This window comes from Notothenia coriiceps, unplaced genomic scaffold (genome assembly GCF_000735185.1).
Source record: "Notothenia coriiceps isolate Sejong01 unplaced genomic scaffold, NC01 NC01_scaffold00019446, whole genome shotgun sequence".
Lineage (NCBI taxonomy): Eukaryota > Metazoa > Chordata > Actinopteri > Perciformes > Nototheniidae > Notothenia > Notothenia coriiceps.
In genome coordinates this window covers 113043-135447 of record NW_011352147.1, presented here as the reverse complement: position 1 = coordinate 135447, position 22405 = coordinate 113043, and the positions used below count along the sequence as shown (strand labels likewise).

The 22405-nt window shown below is 42.1% G+C and overlaps 3 protein-coding genes across 3 annotated transcripts; 1 reads left to right on the top strand and 2 right to left on the bottom strand.

Moving 5' to 3' along the window:
* Window positions 1–312: 312 nt before the first annotated feature.
* cdhr2 (cadherin related family member 2) lies at window positions 313–1513 on the top strand (the record flags this gene model as incomplete). Its single annotated transcript, XM_010778803.1, has 5 exons — window positions 313–434; window positions 585–698; window positions 798–881; window positions 1210–1258; window positions 1343–1513. Coding segments are annotated over 5 exons (531 nt in total), but the record flags the coding sequence as incomplete, so codon positions are not given.
* A 1841-nt stretch (window positions 1514–3354) lies between these two features.
* On the bottom strand, window positions 3355–6656 carry gprin1 (G protein regulated inducer of neurite outgrowth 1). The gene is made up of 3 exons (XM_010778802.1): window positions 6418–6656; window positions 4305–5953; window positions 3355–3864 (listed from the first exon to the last, which is right to left on the bottom strand). The coding sequence occupies exons 2-3, from the start codon at window positions 5934–5936 to the stop codon at window positions 3355–3357; spliced, it is 2142 nt and encodes a 713-aa protein (XP_010777104.1). The 5' UTR covers window positions 5937–5953; window positions 6418–6656.
* A 2608-nt stretch (window positions 6657–9264) lies between these two features.
* sncb (synuclein, beta) lies at window positions 9265–20752 on the bottom strand. The gene is made up of 6 exons (XM_010778801.1): window positions 20625–20752; window positions 19484–19616; window positions 15819–15848; window positions 15470–15555; window positions 11425–11511; window positions 9265–10062 (listed from the first exon to the last, which is right to left on the bottom strand). The coding sequence occupies exons 2-6, from the start codon at window positions 19602–19604 to the stop codon at window positions 10033–10035; spliced, it is 354 nt and encodes a 117-aa protein (XP_010777103.1). The 5' UTR covers window positions 19605–19616; window positions 20625–20752; the 3' UTR covers window positions 9265–10032.
* Window positions 20753–22405: the final 1653 nt, after the last annotated feature.

The window sequence follows — 22405 nt, the reverse complement described above, 5'->3', positions numbered from 1 at the left end:
GTTATGTTTTGTTTAGTTGTTTGTTGTTACGTGTTTTGTTGTTTTTTCTGTTATCTGGAGCAATTTTATTTTATAACTGAAAATAAATAAATGACCCATGTTAACATACATAAATTGTGTCTGAGCACGCTAGAATAGTTTTATTATCACAATGCTGTTTTATCACTAAACTTTATTTTATGTCCAAGATGTCCAAGAGCAAAGGTGATAGACTTTTGGTTTGAACCGCAAACTAGATCAGTCGAAAGTAAATGATCCCTCATAGGTCCACAGGCAATAATACACTAAACATCTTTCTTACTCATGTTCCAGGGGAAGGCTCCAGTGATCGAAGCAGAAACCGACCCTCTGAGGTACATCCTGATGGGGATAGTGGCCGGCCTCGTCGTGGTGCTGACTGTCCTCACCACTTCCCTGATGTGCACTCGCAGAAAGTAAGATAACAAGTCAAATCATTTGGAATAAAGTTAGGGACATATGAAGCAAGTAATCAACCACAGTTTATCCCAGCAAAAGTTTCCATTGATCTAAAAACATACATGATTGTGACTGTGTCTGTACTTACCGCCTCGCTTCACTAACAGCTACAGGAGGAAGCTGAAGGCAGCTAAAGCCATGAACTCTGCCTCCATGGTGACCTCCAACAACCAAAAAAGTGGTGCTGTGGTGCCCGGGACCAACAAGTACACTATGGAGGGGTGAGCAGGAGCCAGAGGCATTAATGAGATACATCAATAAATAACTGACATGAAATATAACACATTTGTTCTCCCATGTGTGTCATTATTCGCTGACAGGGCTAATCCCGTCCTCAACCTCATCTACGATACCACCATGGCGCTGGACATGGACGAGGACAGCTCAGATGTGGACAAAGTCAGGTAAAGGAAACCTCTCTGGGACAGTCTCCCCCTTTATGTTGGGACTGGAGCAGTGATTTTCTCCGACACAAGGTGGAGGCTCAGTGACACACAAGCTTGCTCTGTGGCAGTGCTGGGTGAAAACTGTGAAGGTTTCCAGGTGAACATTTTGCCACAGCGTGCTCATAACAGCATGTTGTGATGGAGAACTGGCTTTTGGCTTTCCAACATTGGCATGTGACCTTTTAGAAAAAAACGTAACACAGATTTGACAGAAAAAAACACTATATTTCTGAAATTATTATTGGTGGATATAATAATTACTGCATCCTTCTGTTTTCCTCTACAGCGTCAACTCTTTGGACGACAGATATTCCATGAACGAAGCATCTAACATGGTGCGTTTACATTTTCAACTCCATCTTAATTTGTACTTTTTTTTAAATATGGTCTAATTTCCAAACTTGTCTGCTCCTCCATAGAAGAGCATCCAGGAGGAGGAAGAGGAGGAGGGGGATGATGGCGGGCCACCGAAGTACATCGAGCCTCTGGGTGCTGCGCTGGCCCAGCGGGGCCAGAAGAAAGCCTCCGACAAACCTCACGTGGGTTTCATTAACCCCGCGTTCAGCACGACGGACCTGTGAGGGAAACAATGACCAGAGGCCTCAGATGAACATTGTGCTGCTTCTGTGTAATCAGGCTGACCAAATGTCCAGTCAAACACTCTGATGGTGTTGGATGAAGTCTTTATACTGTAACTTCAAGAAGCCTTCTGTTGTGAACAGTAGTAATTTATTATTGATGTTAGATTCATGGCACCTAAAGTGATGAATATGCTTTGTTTAAAAATTCAGTTCAAAGGGATACAAAGGGAGAACCAAGTGGGAGGTTTTCTCTGGGATTACAAATCATACATTAATATCACATAGACTATTGATCTCATTGATTTTTGTTTGGTTATTGCATTGACTGTTTTTTGCCTGAACAGTAAAGAGAACATTTTGACATGTTTGGAAATGTTCCTTTTGAGTTAGATCCTAAAATGAATGCTACTGCAGCCAGTATTAATGTTTAACAACAGCCATAAATCACCTGAAAATCTCAGCTAGCTATTCCCCCATTCACAGTCTCTGCTAAAGTAAACTGTGGCTTAGCATTTATCACAAAGCCATGAGAGGTAATAACCTTACCTCGCAAATACGTGTATTTCCCTACTAACTCCTCCTATTAAATATTCTCATTCTTGACAATGAAAAATGGACAGAAGCAAAGGGAAAGCAAACAAAACAATTGCTTGTTGCACATGTGAATCACTTTATTTTTGTTAATATATTAAGCGAAAGTTTAAAAACCGTTAGGATTGCTTTGAAATTAACTGTATTATACGTTATGTCAACATACACAATGTTCATTTTGTTGCAGCTGATGCTATAAACAAAATCAATGTATGATTATTAATGAAATATGACTGCACGTCAGCCGTAGGTTAGACCTAAGGCCTGTTCGATGTCTCAGTGTTTGCTTTGAGTGTAAGAAGCGTGCTGCTGGAATAAAACCTCATGCAGTGTGACTTTCTACAAGCGGATTGGAAATATATTTCTGTTTACTGACATCTAAATGAATGTATCACGTGCAGTGCAAAGTGCAGTCTGAATAAAATCAGTTTCTCCAAATGTGGACTTTTATGAATGTAAAATGAACATCACTGACACTGTAACAACCTCTGGGATTCAAACACATTTAAAATAGGTTTCATCACATAGTTTACAACTGAATCACTAAACACAGTGTTAAAATACATTAAGTAGCAATGTTTAAAAATACCCTCATATCAGGTGTTGATTGTGCTCGGCATTTGTACAGTTTTTATAGTTTTCACAAAACAAGTCAAAGCAGCAAGCCAAATCTAAAAGCAGATTAAAGATGGACAAAAGCCTCTCTCCCACACATCAAGGCAATAATGAGATTGTTTTTCAACTTCCATACATTCGAGAAAAAAATGGCTGCAAAATGGCCCTCAGGCTGTGGCTACTGACCACACATTCATAAATAACAATGAGAAACGGTCACTGTCTGTCTTCTGTCCTGTATCTCCATCAGAGCTGTGTTAGGCTTGTAAGCAGAGAAGCATTGCCATGGCTTCATATTGTCTGAGGAACAAAAAAAAAAGCATCAGCAGCTAAAATGGCCCAGTGGAAAATGGAATGATCTGGGTGAAAAACAAAGGAGGAAAATAGGTCATCCTCATTTCTCCCAACATGGAAACCCCGAACAAAAAAAGGAACTGGCGGATCCTCAGAGCCCCCTGGTAGAAGTCTTAGATGCTTTTGTGCTTCTTTGTCTCGTGTAGGGGTTGATTTGCTTGTCACACTCTCAAGGCAATGTCACGTTGATGGAAATCAGTGTATCACAGACGCCGGGTATCGTGCTTTATTTTCAGCACAGGTTGTTTTCTCCCTCCGAACAGCTGTTGTTTTCTCCTCAGGATCCCGTGTCACTCAGCAGTGTGAGCTCTGGAGCAGCAGTGTGGCTGCTGCATGTTCTCCATCAGCAGGCGGAAGGGGTTTCTTCTGCGTCGGCTCACCCCTCCACCCTGCTCTCCCCTCTTCCCCGCCCGACCCTTACCCGAACCCGAACCTGACCCCGAACCAGATCCAGAACCCCCCCGGATGGACTCTGGAGAGAGGGGCACTGCTGAGGGGTTGAGCGGAGGAGGGGGAGGCATGGAGGGCTTCTGCTTCTTCACCTGTTTCTCCAGGTGTTTCTGGATGGCTGATCCCAGCACAGCCACCTCCACCACGGCCCCGTACACCTCCCACGTCATCCCTTTCTCATCCCAGCTCACCTCCTGCACCGGCTCCTCACTTTGCTCTTCACCATTCTCCTCCTCCTTTGTGTCCTCTTCAGCTGCCTCCACCTGTTTCTCTGCGCTTGCTTTATCCTCCTTTGTATCCTCCACCTCCTTGTTGACCACCACCTCCTTTTTGTCCTCCACCACCACCTCCTCTTTGACCTCCACCTCCTCTTTTTCCTCCACCACCACCTCCTTTTTGTCCTCCACCACCACCTCCTCTTTGACCACCACCTCCTCTTTGACCTCCACCACCACCACCTCCTTTTTGTCCTCCACCACCACCTCCACTTTGACAGCCACCTCCTCTTTGACCACCACCTCATCTTTGACCTCCACCTCCACTTTGTCCTCCACCACCACCTCCTTTTTGTCCTCCACCTCCTCTTTGACCTCCACCACCTCCTTTTTGTCCTCCACCTCCTCTTTAACCTCCACCACCTCCTTTTTGTCCTCCACCTTCTCTTTGACCTCCACCACCTCCTTTTTGTTCTCCACCACCACCTCCTCTTTGACCTCCACCACCTCCTTTTTGTTCTCCACCACCACCTCCTCTTTGACCTCCACCACCTCCCCTTCTCTTTGTCCTCCACCACCACCACCTCCACTTTGTCCTCCACCACCAGCAACTCCACTTTGTCCTCAACCACCACCTCCACTTTGTCCTCCACCACCACCTCCTCTTTGACCTCCACTATCTTCTCAACGCTTGCATCCTTCCTGATCTCAGGAAAGCTCATGGTGGTCGGTGTTCTGGGGGTCATAGGTGCTGTGGCCACGGAGTGATACTCCACCGGCTGACGGAGCTCCGCCTCTTCAGTCCCGGTGCCTACACCTTCACTCTTCCCCAAAGGGCTAGGGAAGAAGAAGGCCCGGTACCCTTCAGGAGGGGTCATAGGGCTGGTGGCCACAGACTGGCACTGCACCACCTCCAGGCTGACCTGGGTGCGGATGTTGTGGCGGCCGAAGGGAGCAGGAGATTCAGGGACAGGAGGCTTTGTCTCTCCTCTCAACTCTCCACATGCACCTTTGTTTTCCTCCACCTCTGAATGTTCAGCTGTCACGTCTGTATTTGGAACTACGCATTCAGTAACGCAGGTTTCTTCCATTTGCTTTTGTTGACCCTTTAAATCACCGTCGTTTTCTCGCTCTTCCTCAAATTCGTCTATTTTGACCATCTCTGTCTCAATGGGATAACAAGATGACTCGGCCTTCTCCTCCTCTTCTCCCTCATTGTTGCCATAGTGGGTCACCAGGATTGTAATGTCTTGATCCATACTTCCCATCCTCTGCTGTTTACACTGCTGTTTTCTATCCTCCATAGTTACTTGTGAAACCGACAACCCGGCGCTCTCTCTCTGCTCCTGCAGAGCTCCAGTTATCTCTGACTCAGCCTCTTCCAGACTTTGTGTCGTGGGGAAACACTCTTGGCCACTCTCGCTTTGCACCTTTTTCTCGTTCTGATCTTTCTGCACCGTCTCCCTCCCGATCAGCTCTGGAAAAGCCGTGGTGGAGGGCATCTTTGGGGTCATGGGGGATGTGGCCACAGAGCACAACTCCACCCGCTGCCCCACCTGAAGCTCAGCGCCCACAGCTCCCAGCTTCCCAAAGGAGCTGGGGAAGAAGAAGGACTGGCCGTCCTCAGGGGGGGTCATGGGGCTGGTGGCTGCGGAGCGGCACTGGACCACCTCCAGGCTGACCTGTGTGCGCATGTGCTGCTGGCCGAGGGGAGCGGGGGACCGAGGGTCTGAAGGGCCCGGAGTCACTGGCACAGGCACCGATATATTCTCAATATCTGCCACCTTTTCTCTGTCAGGACCCACGTTTTGATCCTTAGATGTCTCCTCCTGAATCCCCCCACCTCCAGCACTTTGGAACTTCTGAGAGATTGTTGTGTCGCTATGTTCAGTTGTTGTTTTATCATCTTCAGGCTGTTGTGTCAGAGGGATAGCGTTCGTCTGCATTGAGTCTTTGACAACACCTCCATCTGAAAGCTCTTGATCTTTGGATTTGGCATTTGTGTCCCTCTCCTCAACGTTTCTTTCGTTCATGGGAAGTTTTGGCTGATGAGTTGTTGACTCTTCACTCGTGTTTGTCTGAGGTCCCTTAGGCTCAGTGCCGCCATCTGAGCCGCGTGGACGCTCTCCATCCTCCTTCTCGCACGGCTTCTGGTCCTCTCTGAGACCTCTCATCTCCTCCTTCAGACTTCCCATTTGTCTCTGCATTAAAGTGGTGGAAGCACCTGCGGAGCACAACACAACACACACAGTAAGAAAAAAATGTAACTATAACAACAAGTGGAGGACACAATGAAGGATTTTTTTCCTTAAGAAAAATATGTCATGCGATATCTGTGTCAAGTATGAAAACTAAAAAAGAAGTAACATTATTGCTAGCGTTCGATGAAATAATTCACATGGTTTATTTGTATTATAAGACACTGTAGTGGAATATTTACTATTAATAAACAGCATTTAATATGTTAGATATTCTTTTGAACATTTTACAGTTGGATGATATATCAGACTGTGTCTTTCTACCTTTAAAACGTCACATGATAGCTCATATTTAAGTTTATTTTTAACCTGAAATATAATAAAAGCAATAAAGACATGCACAGGAGTCCAGAGCATTTGTTATTTTTGTAAACTATGAAGACTAACAGGATTAAAACAAACTGCAGGACATCACAAGTGACAAACATACCTCAGCAGTCTAAGTCAGACTGAAGTCTCTCCATCACTCTCCCTCACATCTGGGTAAAATCACAAAATCTCAGCGCTGATCGAGCCGCACATCTGTCTGTGCTTCTCCCCTGTTGATTGAAAGTGTTTGCAGTGGCTCCAGGTTTGTCTCCAGAAGAATCTATCTTAGGCAATCCTCGCTCTTTAAGCTCGGGCTGCCTCTATTGAAAAGCTTCACATTTTCCAGTTTCCCTGGAAACCACGGTCGGGTTCTGGCAGTGAGTGGTAATGTAATGACAAAATCTCCGTTCAGCTCTCTAATCATCACTAAATCATAGTAATTAACTCAAGGTTCTCATAGCAACACAATGGAAAACTGTGTGCAGGGATAAACCTGTGAGTTAGCAAACTTAAAAAAGAAGAAGTAACATTTGGATTAATAGCTCTGCTGTTACTACAGACGAGGGAGGGAGGGCGAAGTAGGCGCAAGAGGGATTTATCCTCATATAATGAATTGCTGCTTTTAGGAAAGATAGATCTGTGTGTCTGTGAAAGACACCTTTTTTTGTATTGTAGTAAAAAGCAGCAAAAAGAGTTTGGTGGATGCAGATCATTACAAGCCAGTGAATGGACTCAGAAAAGCAATGTAAATACTTGAAATGTGGAATATTAGTAAATGTAAGCTGCAACAGTGAGCGTAGATGAAAGGCAGCGGGGGATATCAGCTGAAGGAGCCTGGAGGAAGAAGAGCTGCACCTCCCACACACACACACACACACACACTTATAAACCACCACGTCTTTCACACTGATCCCTCCAACCTCTCCGCTCTGCGACGTGGATATATCTCAGAGATTCTGCTCACATCGGGTAATTGTGTGCAACCGAGGACATTAACATTTATCTTTCATTTTTTAACAATCCTCCCCGTCTTCATTTCACTGTAATGGTGTGCTGCAGGTTTGCAGGAGCAGTGTGTGCTGACAGGAGCAGTCTCACATTTAATTCAAAGGCCTCCACCAATCCCTGGCCGCCACAGAGTGCTGTTGCCTAGCAACCACGTAGTGTGATGCAGGGAGGTGTGCTGCTGAGGGCCGAGGTGGACAGCCTTGATCATATTCTCATCAGGAGCCATCAGCCTGCCAAAGGCCACATTCTCAGCAATGTGTTGGTAATAATGGCTGTGTTAGAGAGCGAAAACAGGAAGCAGCACAGACACGGTAATAGTGTCTACTGTAGGAGCCAGGAAATCACAGTTAAAAGAAAGAAACCTGAGTTGGTATCTGTTTTTATTTCCCAAAATAGGCACATTTAATGAAAACTACAACATGCAAGAAACACAAATGGAAAAATGTGAGAGGAGAAAAATAAATAAAGAGACAATTCATGAAGATTTCCTTTGAAGTTATAGCTGTTGGATATATATATATATACAGTATAAACATATATATATAATCCAACCTGGCAGTATTACTTCTTCATCTAAAATGGATATACAGACAACTTGGCTCCAGCTAGAATTTCTTCTTTTCAAGGTTCATTTGGTCTCCAGTTTCTGTCCGAACTCCTTGATGGTGTCCGTTGCCTTGTCCGCAGCTTTCCCTATGGCGACCTGCGTCTGTCTGCCAGCTTCAACAGCAGCTTCAGAGTCAGAGTGAAGCAGAGGAGAAACATTCAGGAAGCTAAACCACACATCAGAATTAGGCTAAGGTTTGCAGAATTTGATTAAGACAATCAAACTTTTTTAATAAACTCACATGCAAACTTGTGAGCATAACTATATATTTATTTGCATATAAAAAGCTCATCTCCAAAAAAATATATATATTAGGTTATCATTCTATTCCTGCAATATTTTGTCTCTAAAATGAATTTGAACAGAGCTACATTTGAATGAATATGTATTTCCATAGCGATGAAACACACAGTGTTACACAACCAAATAGGTGACTTCAGTGTCTTATCCTACATCGACCATAATGTGGGATCAAACTTCTTGTATCTTCTGACAGCTTGTACTGGACTCTAACTTGTGTCTGCTCAGAGTAATAACCATTATCACGCCATAAAGCTACAGAGACGGGGCGTGATCACTTTACCTGTGCTGGCTGTTTCTTTGGAGGACTCTGCCACCTGCTGCACGGCCTCGTGAGCTGCTTGCACTGCAAACACATGACAGAGACTTACAGTGGTGGAACTCAGGAGGAAACAAACTCATACATTATTTACGCTCCAAGTCATTTACAACTTAAAGACAAAAAATCAAGGACATTTATTGGAATAATTGCAATCAAGTAGCTCTTTTTTAACCAAGAGAAAAATAGCCTTTTCTCTGTCCACCAGACCTCACACTGGCCCAGTGTCATGTCACAGCAGTGGCTCTGTACCTGCAGTATCTGTGACTCCCTTGGTGGCCGAGTGGCTCGTGCCTTTCAGGCTCTCAAAGGACTTCTTGAACGAGGCCATGGCGCCGGTCTTTGTCCCTGCAGCCTCCTCACTTTGGTCTGAGCGGAGAGCGGCAGCAGAGGCTGTTTAGTACTCTCAGTTCGAGCCCGACACCCCCGAGCCTGCACGTTCCAGCCGGATTAACCCAAACAAAACCCCCCCAAAAGAGGCCGGGCGAGACTGGCATCCCAACTATGGCAGAATCCATCCAAGGGCATGAGCCCGCTCAGCAGATTTTACACATCCTGTAATCAAGCCCCCAGACTAGAGTGAGCAAAAAAGGGACACATGTGAGGACGGTGCATAATAGATCCTCATTCAGACCAACAGGCAGAAAATACAACTGAATTACAAGAGGCTCAAAATCTAATGAACGATCAATGCCAAAAGGGAGTTTAAACATTATCACACGACACTAACACGGTTTCTTTTTTACTTTTTATTTACAGAGGAATGTATGTCTGGCTTAACACATAAACCTTTATATTGACAAGTCCTGCAGATTAAAGCACGTATTGATATGACAACCATTATGATTTCAAGACATAATATATTGACTTTAACTTGTTAAAATCTTCAGTACACGCAAACACACGCACACACAAACATGTATACTCTGTCAATTTCTAACAGATTTACTGGAATGATTTCACAAGCAACTATAAAGATACAATGTAAAAAACTCTTACTTCAAAAAAGTTGAAAGAAATTTCCAAAGAAATGCAAAAAGAAAAGGAAAGAACCCACAAACAGGCATTGTCGACACTCATATTATTGTTTTTCATATCTGCTTGCAACCGGACATATTTCATATTTTCCACTCCCAATGTCTCATTGGAAGATGATGAACATCTATTGCACGTTTCTAAATACAGATACACACAAGTACAAAGTCACAAGCCCCGGCTCCGGTCTCATTTCATTGGGAGGGAGTCAAGGAAATGAGACCGAGAGGACACATCCTACATCTCAATAAATACCTACACCCAACACATTACATTAATAACATGACATTTACAATATATAATAATAAAAGATTTGTCTTGAAGGAAGAACATTTTTCAATGGGAATGCTTGTGTTTTTGTGTTTTTTTGCAACAGGGGTATAATTGTAATAGTTTCAGCATTTGTCCTTTTTATTATTAGAAGTATTATTGTGCTGCTGGTTTGTTGGTGGCTTGGACTGGTGCTTTTACGCCTCTGGCTCATAGTCCTGGCTTCCCTGGGGAAAGAAGAACTGATTTTAAGAGACAGGCAGCAGGTTAAATTCAACACCAAGACTCTAATATATGAATTGAAATGGGTTTATAAATAATAACTATGACAGAGTGGTTATGGTCAGAGCCGCTCCACTAAAGGTAGTGATGTCTATCTGAGCTGTGTGCTGTCTGAGAGCCTCTCTCCGCCTGCAGAGGGCAGCACATCGCTGCGCCAGCTGAAGGACGAGTCGTGAGCACATTACCAGCCTCCTTGTAACTCTGCACACGCCTCCTACACGCACATGACCATAAAACACAGCCTCCAGGAATGTGTATTAGGTCATCTGATGAATTCACAAAACCAAAAGTGATGCTGAATGAGACAGACAATTTTCTCCAAACCCCCCCTATGAGGGCTGGGCTCACTCTGCAGCACTCCATATTCAGAGCAATGCAGGCAGGGAGACCCTGACATTAACCACAATGCACTGAGGCAGTCAGCGTCATCACCACACCCATTCAGGCAGAGCTCGTACATCTCTGGTGTGGAGGGTGGGGGAGGGGAAAGCGATGCGGAGGAGAGGAGAGAGATGGAGCAGGGACACCAGCTACTGCCTCTTAGAAATTCCCTTTTAATTTACATCTCAGAGAATATCCAGGTTTCATTCCTTTAACTGAGGAATGCAATAATCCACTGAGGGAACATCTGACATAATGCACTGAATACATTGAAAACAAATTAAATATTGTGCAAAATCTCATAAAATCTTCCTATGTCTGAATATTATAATATTCACTGAGAATATAACCGTTTTAAAGCTAAAAACAAGACAATTTCAGTCTATTTTAATCATGAAATATACAATTGACAATATACATTTAATATAAGAACATAATGTTCACTGTGTGATAATTGTATTTACTCTTAAATCTGTATCAAAAGCAAATGGTTTTGCACAGTTTGTCTTCCCAAATGACCTCTAAATTCCAAAAATAGCCATTTGTGACACACACACACACACACACACACACACACACACACACACACACACACACACACACACACACACACACACACACACACACTATGTGGCACTGGCTTGTTTTCATATTTCCAGGGAAAGAAGAATGACCTCAGTGTGAGCTGTAGTATTTGTGTGGGACACAAGTGGGGTGGGGGGGGGCAAGTGTGAAGTGCTTTTGAAATGTATTACAGCTCGAATGTGTAACCAAGCAGGAGTGGTGAACACAGATCTACTATGGCTTTCAGGTTGGACATATAATAAAGCTATTTACGATAAAGCAATGGTTCCATTGTCATAAAGAGACAGGGGATGATGTATGGTATGGCAGAGACACGTTTGAGCTGTGAGTCGTGTTGTTACCTGCTGGGAGTCATCATATGTCTCCCCTTCTGGCTGCAGCATCCCCTCGCCCTGGCCCTCCATGGCCTCCTGCCCGTACTCCTCAGGCTGCAGACACACAGATAGGAGGAAGATGAAGAAGGACAATCTCCACAGAGCAGAAGCAGCTATGTGTGGTCACATCTTTCAATTCAAGACACAGATCCGCGTGTCAATGTTTGAATGTGTGTAAATACGGCATATTGGAAAAACCCAGAAAGTGGTTTAACAAACATTATCACTTTCTAAATCCACAGAGACAGAAAAGCATTTTTATAAAAAATGTTCCGCTTGTTAAAAAAGAAATCTCTTTCTTTATGTTGTATGAAATGTCAAAATAACGAAAGGTTATTTCAATATTCAAATTTGTGAGTCATCTGTCATTGTTAGATACATTTTAGTTTGATTCGTTTTCAGTAAGATGATAATAAGATGCTTCTGGAAAAGGTGTTATAAGTGTTGTTAAATGACCTTGAGAGCACTTGTCCAGCCTGAGATATCTTGATGACTGCAGGATGGATTGACATGAGATGTAATGTTCCACAGAGGATGAACTGTTATAACTTTGGATATTCCCATGACCTTTCATATAGCACTATCATGAGGTCCTATAATAAGACGGCAAACATGGTGAACATTACACCTTCCCTTCGTCAGTTACCATGGTCATCGTGAGCATGCTAGCAAATGACATTTAGATCAAACACAGTAGTCTCACAGAGCTCCAACCATGGCTGTCGACTCCCGGCCTCCTGTGATGGTTGTTTATTGTTTGTGAAATCTATCGCTTAGCAATGTGATGAATAACACAATGGTAATGGATGAGGGGCAACAACTGGGGCTCGGGAAGAATCAGCAGCGCATTAGTCTCTCATTACTTCTCTCACCTATTCAGTCTATGGCACTCAGCAAAAAGCAGATTTAGGTTAACAGAACACATCCATTTCTATAAATGGCTTACAGATGTATAGGCAACTTTTTCTATAAAGGATGAATGGTTTTCTAAAACAGCCGGGCACTGTGGTTTTCAGTAAACATGACTCAAACAGGAGACTCTTTTCAGCTGTGGGTTTTACACACTTGGTGCTCTGGAGATTAGCAGCAGCCAGACCATAGTGGTTGATTCAAAATAACTTAAGTGGCCTGTTCATTATTATAAAGGACTATAGCTCCTAATGCAGTGGTGTGCCTCGATGACGGCTTTCATATCAAAATGGTGGCACAGAGGAGTAATATTATCAGGTAAGATCAATTCATTGTTATGGTCTTTAGTGGTTTTATTAACAAAACGGAAAAAAAGGATACCACCAGTTTTATTGTTTAATATTCAAAGTAGGTTTTTAGCTAATGCTTTTTTTCATTATTGATTTAAATACAGATTTTATTCAACATTAATCAATGTGTGTCCAAAAGAGAATGGAAATGTAACGTCCCAGTTGTCTTCTTTTGGCAGTTCAAAACACTAAGACATTCAATATGATTATGATATATCAATTCAAATGATTAATTAGTTCACAAAATTGATTTGATTACTTATGATCCACTAATCGATTGGTGGACCTTTCGTCGGCTCTAATTCAAAGAGATACTGGTATTGATTGACATCTATCCTGTGAGCATCTCCTCCTGAGAGCTCTCTGAAGCAGACAGCGCGCCATCATCGTTGCACCTGCTACTACGAGCCCTTAAAACAAAGCTAGTGGGTCACCAAGCACTTATTTTTAAACGCAGCACTAATCAAGTCAATTAGGTCAGGAAGGGAGAGCAAATTGTAATCCTGTGAACTGTTTCAAGCTGCTGTTTTAGCTGCAAGCCCACCAACGCGATTATCATGGTCTTACAGGCTGCACAATGGCAAACAGCCGTAAAGATACACCTAATCAGACGGATCATCGCCTCGAGTAAACATGAAAAATACTGTTTACTTGATCACAGTGAAGACTTATTGTGTCTGATTGGTCACATTTGGATTGAGATGAGACTAGATAAGCTTTACTTTGAAACCATTTAGCCCAATTCTCCTAAACATCTAATCATTTTTGAAATATTTATTATATGCAGCAATGTGTAGCATACTGGCAATCTTCTTCTTAAAATACATCTGAAAGATACAGTCATACAGAGCGAATGAACAGCCCAACACAAGTTAGAACTGAACAAAACGTAACGTAACTGCACATGGAGCAATTAAGTTCAAAAGTTGAATAATCTACATTTTGAAATGAGTGGTTTGTCACTCATGTCGTGCCTCCGAGAAGCATATTTGAGCAGGCTGTCAGATGTACTAGATTAGTGAGTCAGTGGAGAGGGTCCAACTCTGAGGGATGAAAGCTTTGGACAGCTAGAGGACCTCAATGTTTCCCTGACAGTCTGATAGCCAAAGCAAAATGTCAACATGCTGACAGCGCACGGCCGGGTAAAAAAGTGTCCATCACTCCAATCTCCAGGCTGAGCTATATGTAGATATTTTAAATGTTCTATGTTTGTGGAAAGTCAAATCTGTTCCACCTCTCTCCTCGGATCAAAGTGTGTATAACCTGATCTGAGAGGAGACAGAGAGCGGTGACATTAGTAGAGGTCTGGTTACTATAATGGAGAAGCAGCTGTGTGCTGTAGAAAGATGATAGTCCCACTGAGAGATGGTTCAGGGTCATTTAAAGTACCTGAACATAAAACAGGCAGTGAGCCTATAGGCTATGTTAAAGACTGAAGGCAGCTCAGAGATTCATTGTTGTGTGGAAAAGCAATACATCCTCAGGATCACTCAAGCTTCCTCCAATAAAAGAAAGCCTTTACACAGTGGCATGTGTTTCTATTTTGACGGTATAAAAGCTGTCAATCAGCAGTTTACTTGCAGAAAAACATGATCATATTTTCTCTGGTGGGAAAATGAAAGTTCAGCAAAGTCAGTGCTGACAGCAGAGGAATAAAACAGGCCAGTATCTCTGTATCGAAGTGACACGCATATTTATCAGGCCGTGTTTATCCCTGCTGTCTAAATCTGGCTCCGCTACAAACACAGCCATGTCCAGAATGAACACAACAGTTGCCAACTGTTAGTGAGGCTAGGATCTGCAACGGAGGTTTTATTTATTATATTCTCTAGCTGATTCTCAGGCACGTGTGCACAAAGAGAAATATCCTGATTAGAGATTAACAGCAAGCTGCTGCATTGTTACCATGCACACGCAAGGCCGTTTGTAGTCAACCACCGTGGGAGTTCTTTAGGGATTCAAAGTCAGGATATGCTGCCTCCATTTTCAACTCTTATGCTTATTTCTTTGTGTCTAGTGAATTTCAAAATGTTCTTGAAGTTAAATATTATATTGCTGGAAAATCCTTTATAACGAGTGTCTTTCAAAGCATTTTGCAGTTGTATTAAGTATATTTGCAGCTATAATACCACCTTTAATTGGAGAGTAAAGATAAAAAAGTGTTTTTGAAAACCTTATTGTGTAGCATTAACCAATCCTACCCTCCAAGAAAGTCGAAAATATTCAAACTATTAATGACACAATGAAATCAAAACTAAAATAATGGCCAAATGACTAGATAGCACTGAGAGAGTTCTGGAACATTCACTGGTTCATTCATCTTCTTAAATGTAAGGATTTTCATGTGTCATCTTATCTCATATCTACGTTTTCGGACTGTGGAAAAAACCAGCAATTTGCACAGTTTTCGCTCTGAAAAGATGAAATAGAAATGTGCCTTTTTACAGTTTTAAACATTAATTGAGAGTAAAAAGTGTATGTGTCTGCAGCTCTGGTTGTACACATTCCATAAATTACATTTAAAAAACCCTATACTGGCCAAAATTGCATGTTATATAATGCTCTTAAATATGGATTGCAGTTATCAATCACTTCTATGTAATGCGAAAGAAAAGGGCCGACTGATTTCCTTAAGGTGTGGAGGTGCACACAGTAATTTGTCTGATAATGGGAGCTGAAGCAACTAGAACAGTGTGTCACACTTCCTGATGTGTGCTAGCAGGGAGCTGATGGGGCTGTAATGGCGTACATACATTCAGGTCAGCAGGGAACTCGTCCTTCCTCCCCAGGCCGGTGGCAGCGACCATGTTCCCGACGGCTCCAGTGGTCTTCTCAGCCACTGCAGGCAGAGACACACAAATATCAACATCTCAACAGATTCAGCAGGCAGATTAAAAGGCTGCACATTTCATCTGCTCTCTTTTGTTTCTCAATTGATGATTGTGCATAATGACCACTCACATATGATATGAGTGGTCAGTAAACAGACATCACCACAATGAATGAGCCTTTAGCCAGTTAGCAGTGAGTGTGGTCACTGTAAAGAAAGCATTCCTGCTACATTGATGATGTTAAGGTTTGACTAAGGGAGGGAACACTCACCTGAGCCCACACTGTCTTTGGCCTTGCTCCCTGAATGAATGAAAACAAGGAGAATGTTAGCATTTCTTTTACATTTAAGAAATTCAAGATTTGTTTTCTTTTGTGTGTCTAGATATGTATGGAAATGTAACCTTGGCTGCATCTAACAACTAAGGAAATATTTTTGACGAACTTTAATTTGTACCACCTTGATGGTTTGAGTATCATCTACCTGACAAAACGATTCACAACACACTGATGCTACAGAAATAGAAGCAGCTTTAGAAGCAGCAAAAGATTATTTGGATTATTAATGAGTCTGCCAATATATATTTACATCCAATGTGACGCCTCGACAAATCAGTTCTCATACAAAGGGATGCAATATCAATGTAGTGTTTGATTCACAGTTTGTCACAGCTCCAGAGGCAATAGAGAACAATCATGGCTGCAGTTCTTTCCTGGTACTTTTATTCTGAAGAGTTATTAAACTTTGTGGCCGGCTGAAACCAAAACCACTGATCGATTCTCTGAACTGTGGCATATCTCATCCATCTACACTGAACGCTGTCAAGACATGTGGGCAATCTACTGCGATCCCACTGGGTCTGCCCACTCCAGCCTTGACGTCCTCTCCACTGTGCAGCAGTCACATGCCTTATTGCTCCCTGAGGGTCTTTAAAAGCCAACCAACGGCAGACCAAAGGATGATGAAGTACAGAGCCATAACTACAAAAGGCGAGTCTCAAAGCAAAACATACGCCTAAGATGTAAATCCATTTAAACATCTGCTCTGGTAACAGATAATGGATTATAGCCGTAGGTAAGAATAAAGAAGGATTTATAATTACAAAAGGACTATTTTGAAGCGTATTCTCCTTTAGACATAAATGACCATGACCATGCTGACTGTTACAGCTTCCTTCAATAAACATAAAATACGCAATATAATGATTATTTGTAAGTAAATGAGTTGCAACACGATTAGGTTCTGAAGTTAAAATGGAAATAGTGTAGTGTGTAGTATGTAGGTCATGTGTGATTAGAAAATAGCAGGCTGAGTCTTGTTCTTGGGTGTGTCATACACGGAGACTGTCATTAGAGCGTAGAAAGAGGCTGTCAGTTGTGACATTAAATGACAAGCAGGGTTTTCTCATTTCCGCCTCTCCATGCCTCTTTCAGGCGGCTGCTCAGCTCAGCTGGGTGGGCGGGCTGCAGCAGCTGTCAAAAGGTGGGCCACAGGCCTATCAGATCACTCCTACCCCTCCTCCAAGAGGGGCCTTCAAGCGAATCATAGGGAGCTTTCTAGGGCACCGCCATGCTCTCGGAGCAGCACGCAGAGGATCAAAGATGCACCTTTCCCTTTCTGTGTACCACAGGCTAAATGATGAGACACCAAAGTGAGCCTGCACGTGTTTCGACTGCAGATCACCAAGATTTGATTCTGGTGATGAGTGACAGGGACACGGTGCTAAATATGTAGGGTAATTGGATTTCATCTAAATGCAGACACATCTGACAACCCTTCCTGGAATACCCAACGTCCCTCTATATACAATCAAAGCACACTGCCAGCCAATCAATGTTACGAGCTGGTGGCTGAAGAGCTACCAGCAGGGGGGGTCTGGAAATTTGGCCCCCTGACACAAGCTGAAAAACTGACAAATAAATAAATATCTGTAATGGCTGGCAGGCTCCAGGATGCTCTGAGTCACTTTCCCTCCCGCAACAGAGCTGGACAATACGGAATACATTTTGTATCACAAATGACATGGGGTTTGTCAGTGTAGGCAAACAGTTATATGTTAAATACATATTATTAAACAAGTGATTATTATATGGTTATATGGTACATGACACATGTACCAACATGCCAAAACATGATGTAGTCCCAGGCAGCTGATATATGACAACGTTTTATTTTTCTTTAAAACTGTGAACAGTCTTTAGGTTTAGAATGTTGGTTGGACAAAACTGAAGACATGACCACGAACTTTTAGGAAATTGGGATGACCATTTTCACTATTTCCTGACATTTTACGAACCAAAAGATTGATCACGTAATCATGAAAATAATACTTAAATGAATCCCTTTAAGGTTCTCTAAGTTATATTTCATTTGAATTGTGTTCAAAAAATGAATTCAATGAGCTTATCTGTAGTTACTTACTTAGTGTGACATTAAAATGTTGGTTAATAACATGGTTAAAGAATAACCTTGCAACACTGATATTTAAATTATTCATAGCTTTTACAAGTGGAGCGTAGAGCTGGAATATGTTGACTGTGTAAGCCAGCATTTCCCAACATTTCATTTGGACCACAGGGTGATCAAAAAGATGTAAGCACTGTTTCTGTCATTTTGTATCAAACCTCCACCCAGCTGCTTGCAAATCTTTCTTTCCACTTCTATGTCCCATGTGTTTTAGAGAGCTGCAACCAAAAGGTGCCTTAGTGATCCGTCCAAATAGTGTCCAACTCAATGTTTCATTAAAGTCTCATGCATTTTTCAGTTTTTCTTTTGAACTGACACAATTGGACATTCAAGACATCGTGTTGAACAATTTTACTATATTTGCACATTTTATGGACAAGATGATAAATGTTGAAAAAACATGGCTGATTGATCAATGGTAATACAAAAAAATCAATAGGTGCAGCCCTATATAACAATAGAATATTTTGAGTATTTGTTTTTTTTAAATCCATAGAAGAGAGGCACTTGTGTGCGAAGATATCTGTGATGGTGTCCATTACAGATATTTTGTTAAAGCAGAAGCCTTTGGTACGTTTATCTCCGGGAGGTGACCGCTGGCTGAGTCTGTTTTACAATCTGTTCAATGCACCGGCATGTGGGAAGAGCTGCTCACCACCTCCTGCAGCCCCACCCCCACCCAGGCTCCAATCGCCGGGAAAAGATGGGAACAGTCAAGTCAGCGAGAGGGCACGAGGATATTCAGAGCCTGGTATCGCATCATACACGTCAGAACCACTCCTTATAAAAGAGGGCGTCCTTTTTCAGAACTACTACTGGAGATAGTGAAAAGGAAAATTGCTTATAAATTACAAACTGCATGAAGGCTGATTTTTATTTATTTAATGATAGCTGCTATAATAAACTAATGTGAATTTAAAGATGTGTATTGAGTTGTACTTATCAAGCTGTACAACGTAACACATCATCTAAACTTAGAGCACACACTGAGTCTGATAATACAACTGTAGATATCAAAAGGAAAATATTAAGGTGTAATAATGTCATCTAAGTATTGTGATGATTAATAAAGAATTTAAACTAAGCATTAGCCTAAGGGAAACAGATGCCTGCTATTGATTGTGTCAGTAAAAGTGATATGTATAATGTAACTATTTGTTTCAGGACATTGGGAAATGATGCATGAGTTAAACTCTAAAATATTCTCTGCTGATTTTTGCTGCTCATGCATATAAGAAAACCATGAGCAGTCGCACAAACTAATGCGTACTAATTCAGATGCATTGTTCATGTTTTATTTATTTGTTCTTATATTTATTTGTATTTGCTTTTATTTTAATTTGTCCAGCAGTACACCAAAGCTAATCCCTTGTACATGAAAACCTGGCACTAAACCAGAGTCTGATCAACTATGTGTCTGTGAATGCTCTGCATCTTAAATAACCTCCTGAAAGATTTGTGATCGTCTTACCTACAAACATGACTCCTTCTTTAGTCTTCTCAGCTGCAACCGCAACTCCTTCCTTGGTCTTCTCTGCGGCCACAGCCATCCCCTCCTTCGCTTTAGACAAACCCTTCATAAACACATCCATCTTGGCCGATAACTGTGAAGAGATACCTGATGTCAGTCACTACCACTGCTGTGTACACATGTGATTTCACTTTATTTTGGAGCATGTGTGGCCTTTAATAGCTTATATATATACCACCTTCATTATGTCTAGCTATTTCTACAAACATCTATGTATATCAGGCTACTATATTATACTGTACGTTATATTAAAGAAAGCAGCAGCGCCTCCTCTGGTGGAGCCTGGCAACCGCAGTGCAGCCTTCATAGTAAAACCCCTGTTCACTCATGCATTCAACTCTTCTTTTCACATTCCCGTCAAAGCATGAAATATTCAAAGGAAAAAAAACAGATTTGAATGAAATGGTTAATTGTGGAGGCACTCATTAATTATTGCACGGGTGTAATGCTACTCTGAGAGAGGAGGCTGGGCTGCGCCTAGGAAGAAGAGCAGGCCCTTTGAAGGACTGTACATCATATTATACTAGAAGGTGGCATTATTTCACAAGCTACACACCGATGCTGGGGGAAGGGAGGCACGATCCACACTATCACATGTACGCGCATCACAGTTTTAACGTAGAATTGTGGATGTAATCTGAGCTGGTCCGATCACACGCAGGGGAAACATTTAAATAAAACAGACGAGGCTGCGGTCTAACAGCTCGAATTATATTCTTGCATTACACACCGATGCTGCCACAGTCCCATGCTGGCTGCTGCAGGTCAATCTTTTAATTGTCACATTCATTTAATATCCCGATGTCGACCATTTCTCGCGTTTACAACCGTGCCTGGATGTATTTCTTTGTCATTGCATTACCTTCCAGACACGATTTGACAATAATCATAAACGCAAAGTCCGATCATTTATTCAAAAATTACTTATTGTGCTGAGCTTTTAAAGTTGTTTCAAGCTTGTTGCAAACCTGTGACTTCAAATGACGACGCTCACATGCATACTCCTCAAATAGTGGTGACCTCTATATGTTTAAAAAACATGACACAAATAAATGTATTAATGAAAAAAAATATTCCTTACCTATTTACAAATAGCCGTCGACTTGTCCTCTTAATATTCAGTCGCACTATCGTCTAAATGGGAGATACTCAGATGATCACTGTGGGCCTTCCTCGCGCTGATCTGCTACAACAGGGACGGCCCCTTCTCAGGACGGTGGAGAATATCACACGCCCCCACCCTTCTCCTCTCCCAGCCCCTCCCATCTCCACTGGTTCCCTCCACTATATTGATCACCCATGTCTGGTCCAGCACAAAAAATGACCTTAGCAAAGCCACACCACCTCTGTCCCTTTTTCTATTGCAGCAGTTATATCTTGCAACAGCATATTATATAATATAGTTATAAAATGACAATGTGGCTATAGGAATATTATAATGAATTGACTATCTATAAATGGCACTGAGTTCAATAATATGGACTCCAGATGAAATTATTATCTCCTAATTTTATAGATTTAATACACCATCATTTTAGAACAAACTTTGAATGACCTACTTCACTCGTGGACTCCATTTTGGATTGTAGCAAAGCATTGCATTTTGGTTTGCTACTGCCACCCCTTGTTTCACTATTTATTATTTATTTATTTCACTGTTTATTGCCTTTCAATAGAACAATGTAATCACTCGTACAGTAAAGGTTTAATTTCAAGTAATTCATTGCATTTCATTTTCTAACTGCCCCAATGAGTCAAATATTATTTATAAAGTAGTCCAAAGACTGCCATGAGGTGGAATACGTTTAAAACCCCACTCCTGTGCAGTGTGCCAAAACTGGCATGCGTAGAGCAGGAGTGTGATCTGAGGGTGATACCATTTTGTGTAAGAGATAGGGGTATATTGATTCGGCATCATGGTGCTGCTGCAGCTGGATATTGATTTTTTTGACCAACCAAGGAGGTTAATTAAAGCTTCGAAAAGCGAAACACGTAGAAACTCAGTCGATATAATTATTTGTGAACCTTAAACAATTCAAAAATAGCCTACCGCAGGGATTGGGTAATGTCCGTTTATTTTGAACGCTGTATATTAGTCCTTAATAAGTCACGTGGTAATAGCTGCTTGGCATATTTAATTGAATGTGGTCACGAGCTCGTCGTGAGTTTATGGTGTATTTATTATGGACTGCAGCGAACGTCCATCAGCCAATCAGAGCAGAGGATGAGCTCAGATCATATCATTAGAAAAATATCGAACATTCCATCACGGCACGATGCTCTACCGGGCCAAAGTAGAACAAGAGAATAATCAAAAACACTAAATTGTAGTAATGATGGTGTCTCTAGAGAGTGCACGTCCCCCCGAGCTGATTTACGGCCTCGGTGGACCACCCCCTCCCTTTTCCCCCGTGTCTGACGTACATGCAGTGACGCAATCCTCGTTAAAGTGGGCGAGTGATTGCGAAATATTTTTTTCTCCCCACAACCCCCCCTCCCAGTTTGAGGAAATCCCAGATAACTACCTCTCCTGAAATTGTCCTGTCTCATCTGGTTTCTGAAAGCATGAGTAGGCAGGTTGTACCTTTGGGTCGGCATAGATTTTTGTCATTAAAGTATGTGCCATCATGTCTTGCGAGATGGGAAACGGTTTTACTTGCATACAAAAGGGGGAGCATCTGTGCTGTACCGGCCACAACTAACATTCACCTACCATCGTTTAAAGGGGAGGAAACCAACTTTTAGGATTTGTTTCCGATGGCTTTTAGGGTAACATAGACTAGAGTATACAATAATCCTTACCTCATTTTTCATCCTCCCACCAAATACATTTCAGTCTGATTAATGATCTATCACAGATCC

Excerpts from the sequence above, each read along its gene's own strand:
- gprin1 (XM_010778802.1), bottom strand. The coding sequence starts at position 5,936 with ATGCAGAGACAAATGGGAAGTCTGAAGGAGGAGATGAGAGGTCTCAGA. Across the intron at positions 3,865-4,304 it reads ACAAAGTGGAGGTGGTGGTG|GAGGTGGTGGTGGAGGACAA; the intron begins GTGGAGGACAAA and ends GAGGTCAAAGAG.
- sncb (XM_010778801.1), bottom strand. The coding sequence starts at position 19,604 with ATGGATGTGTTTATGAAGGGTTTGTCTAAAGCGAAGGAGGGGATGGCT. Across the intron at positions 15,849-19,483 it reads AGAAGGAGTCATGTTTGTAG|GGAGCAAGGCCAAAGACAGT; the intron begins GTAAGACGATCA and ends TCATTCATTCAG. Across the intron at positions 11,512-15,469 it reads AGTTCCCTGCTGACCTGAAT|CCTGAGGAGTACGGGCAGGA; the intron begins GTATGTACGCCA and ends GTGTGTCTGCAG.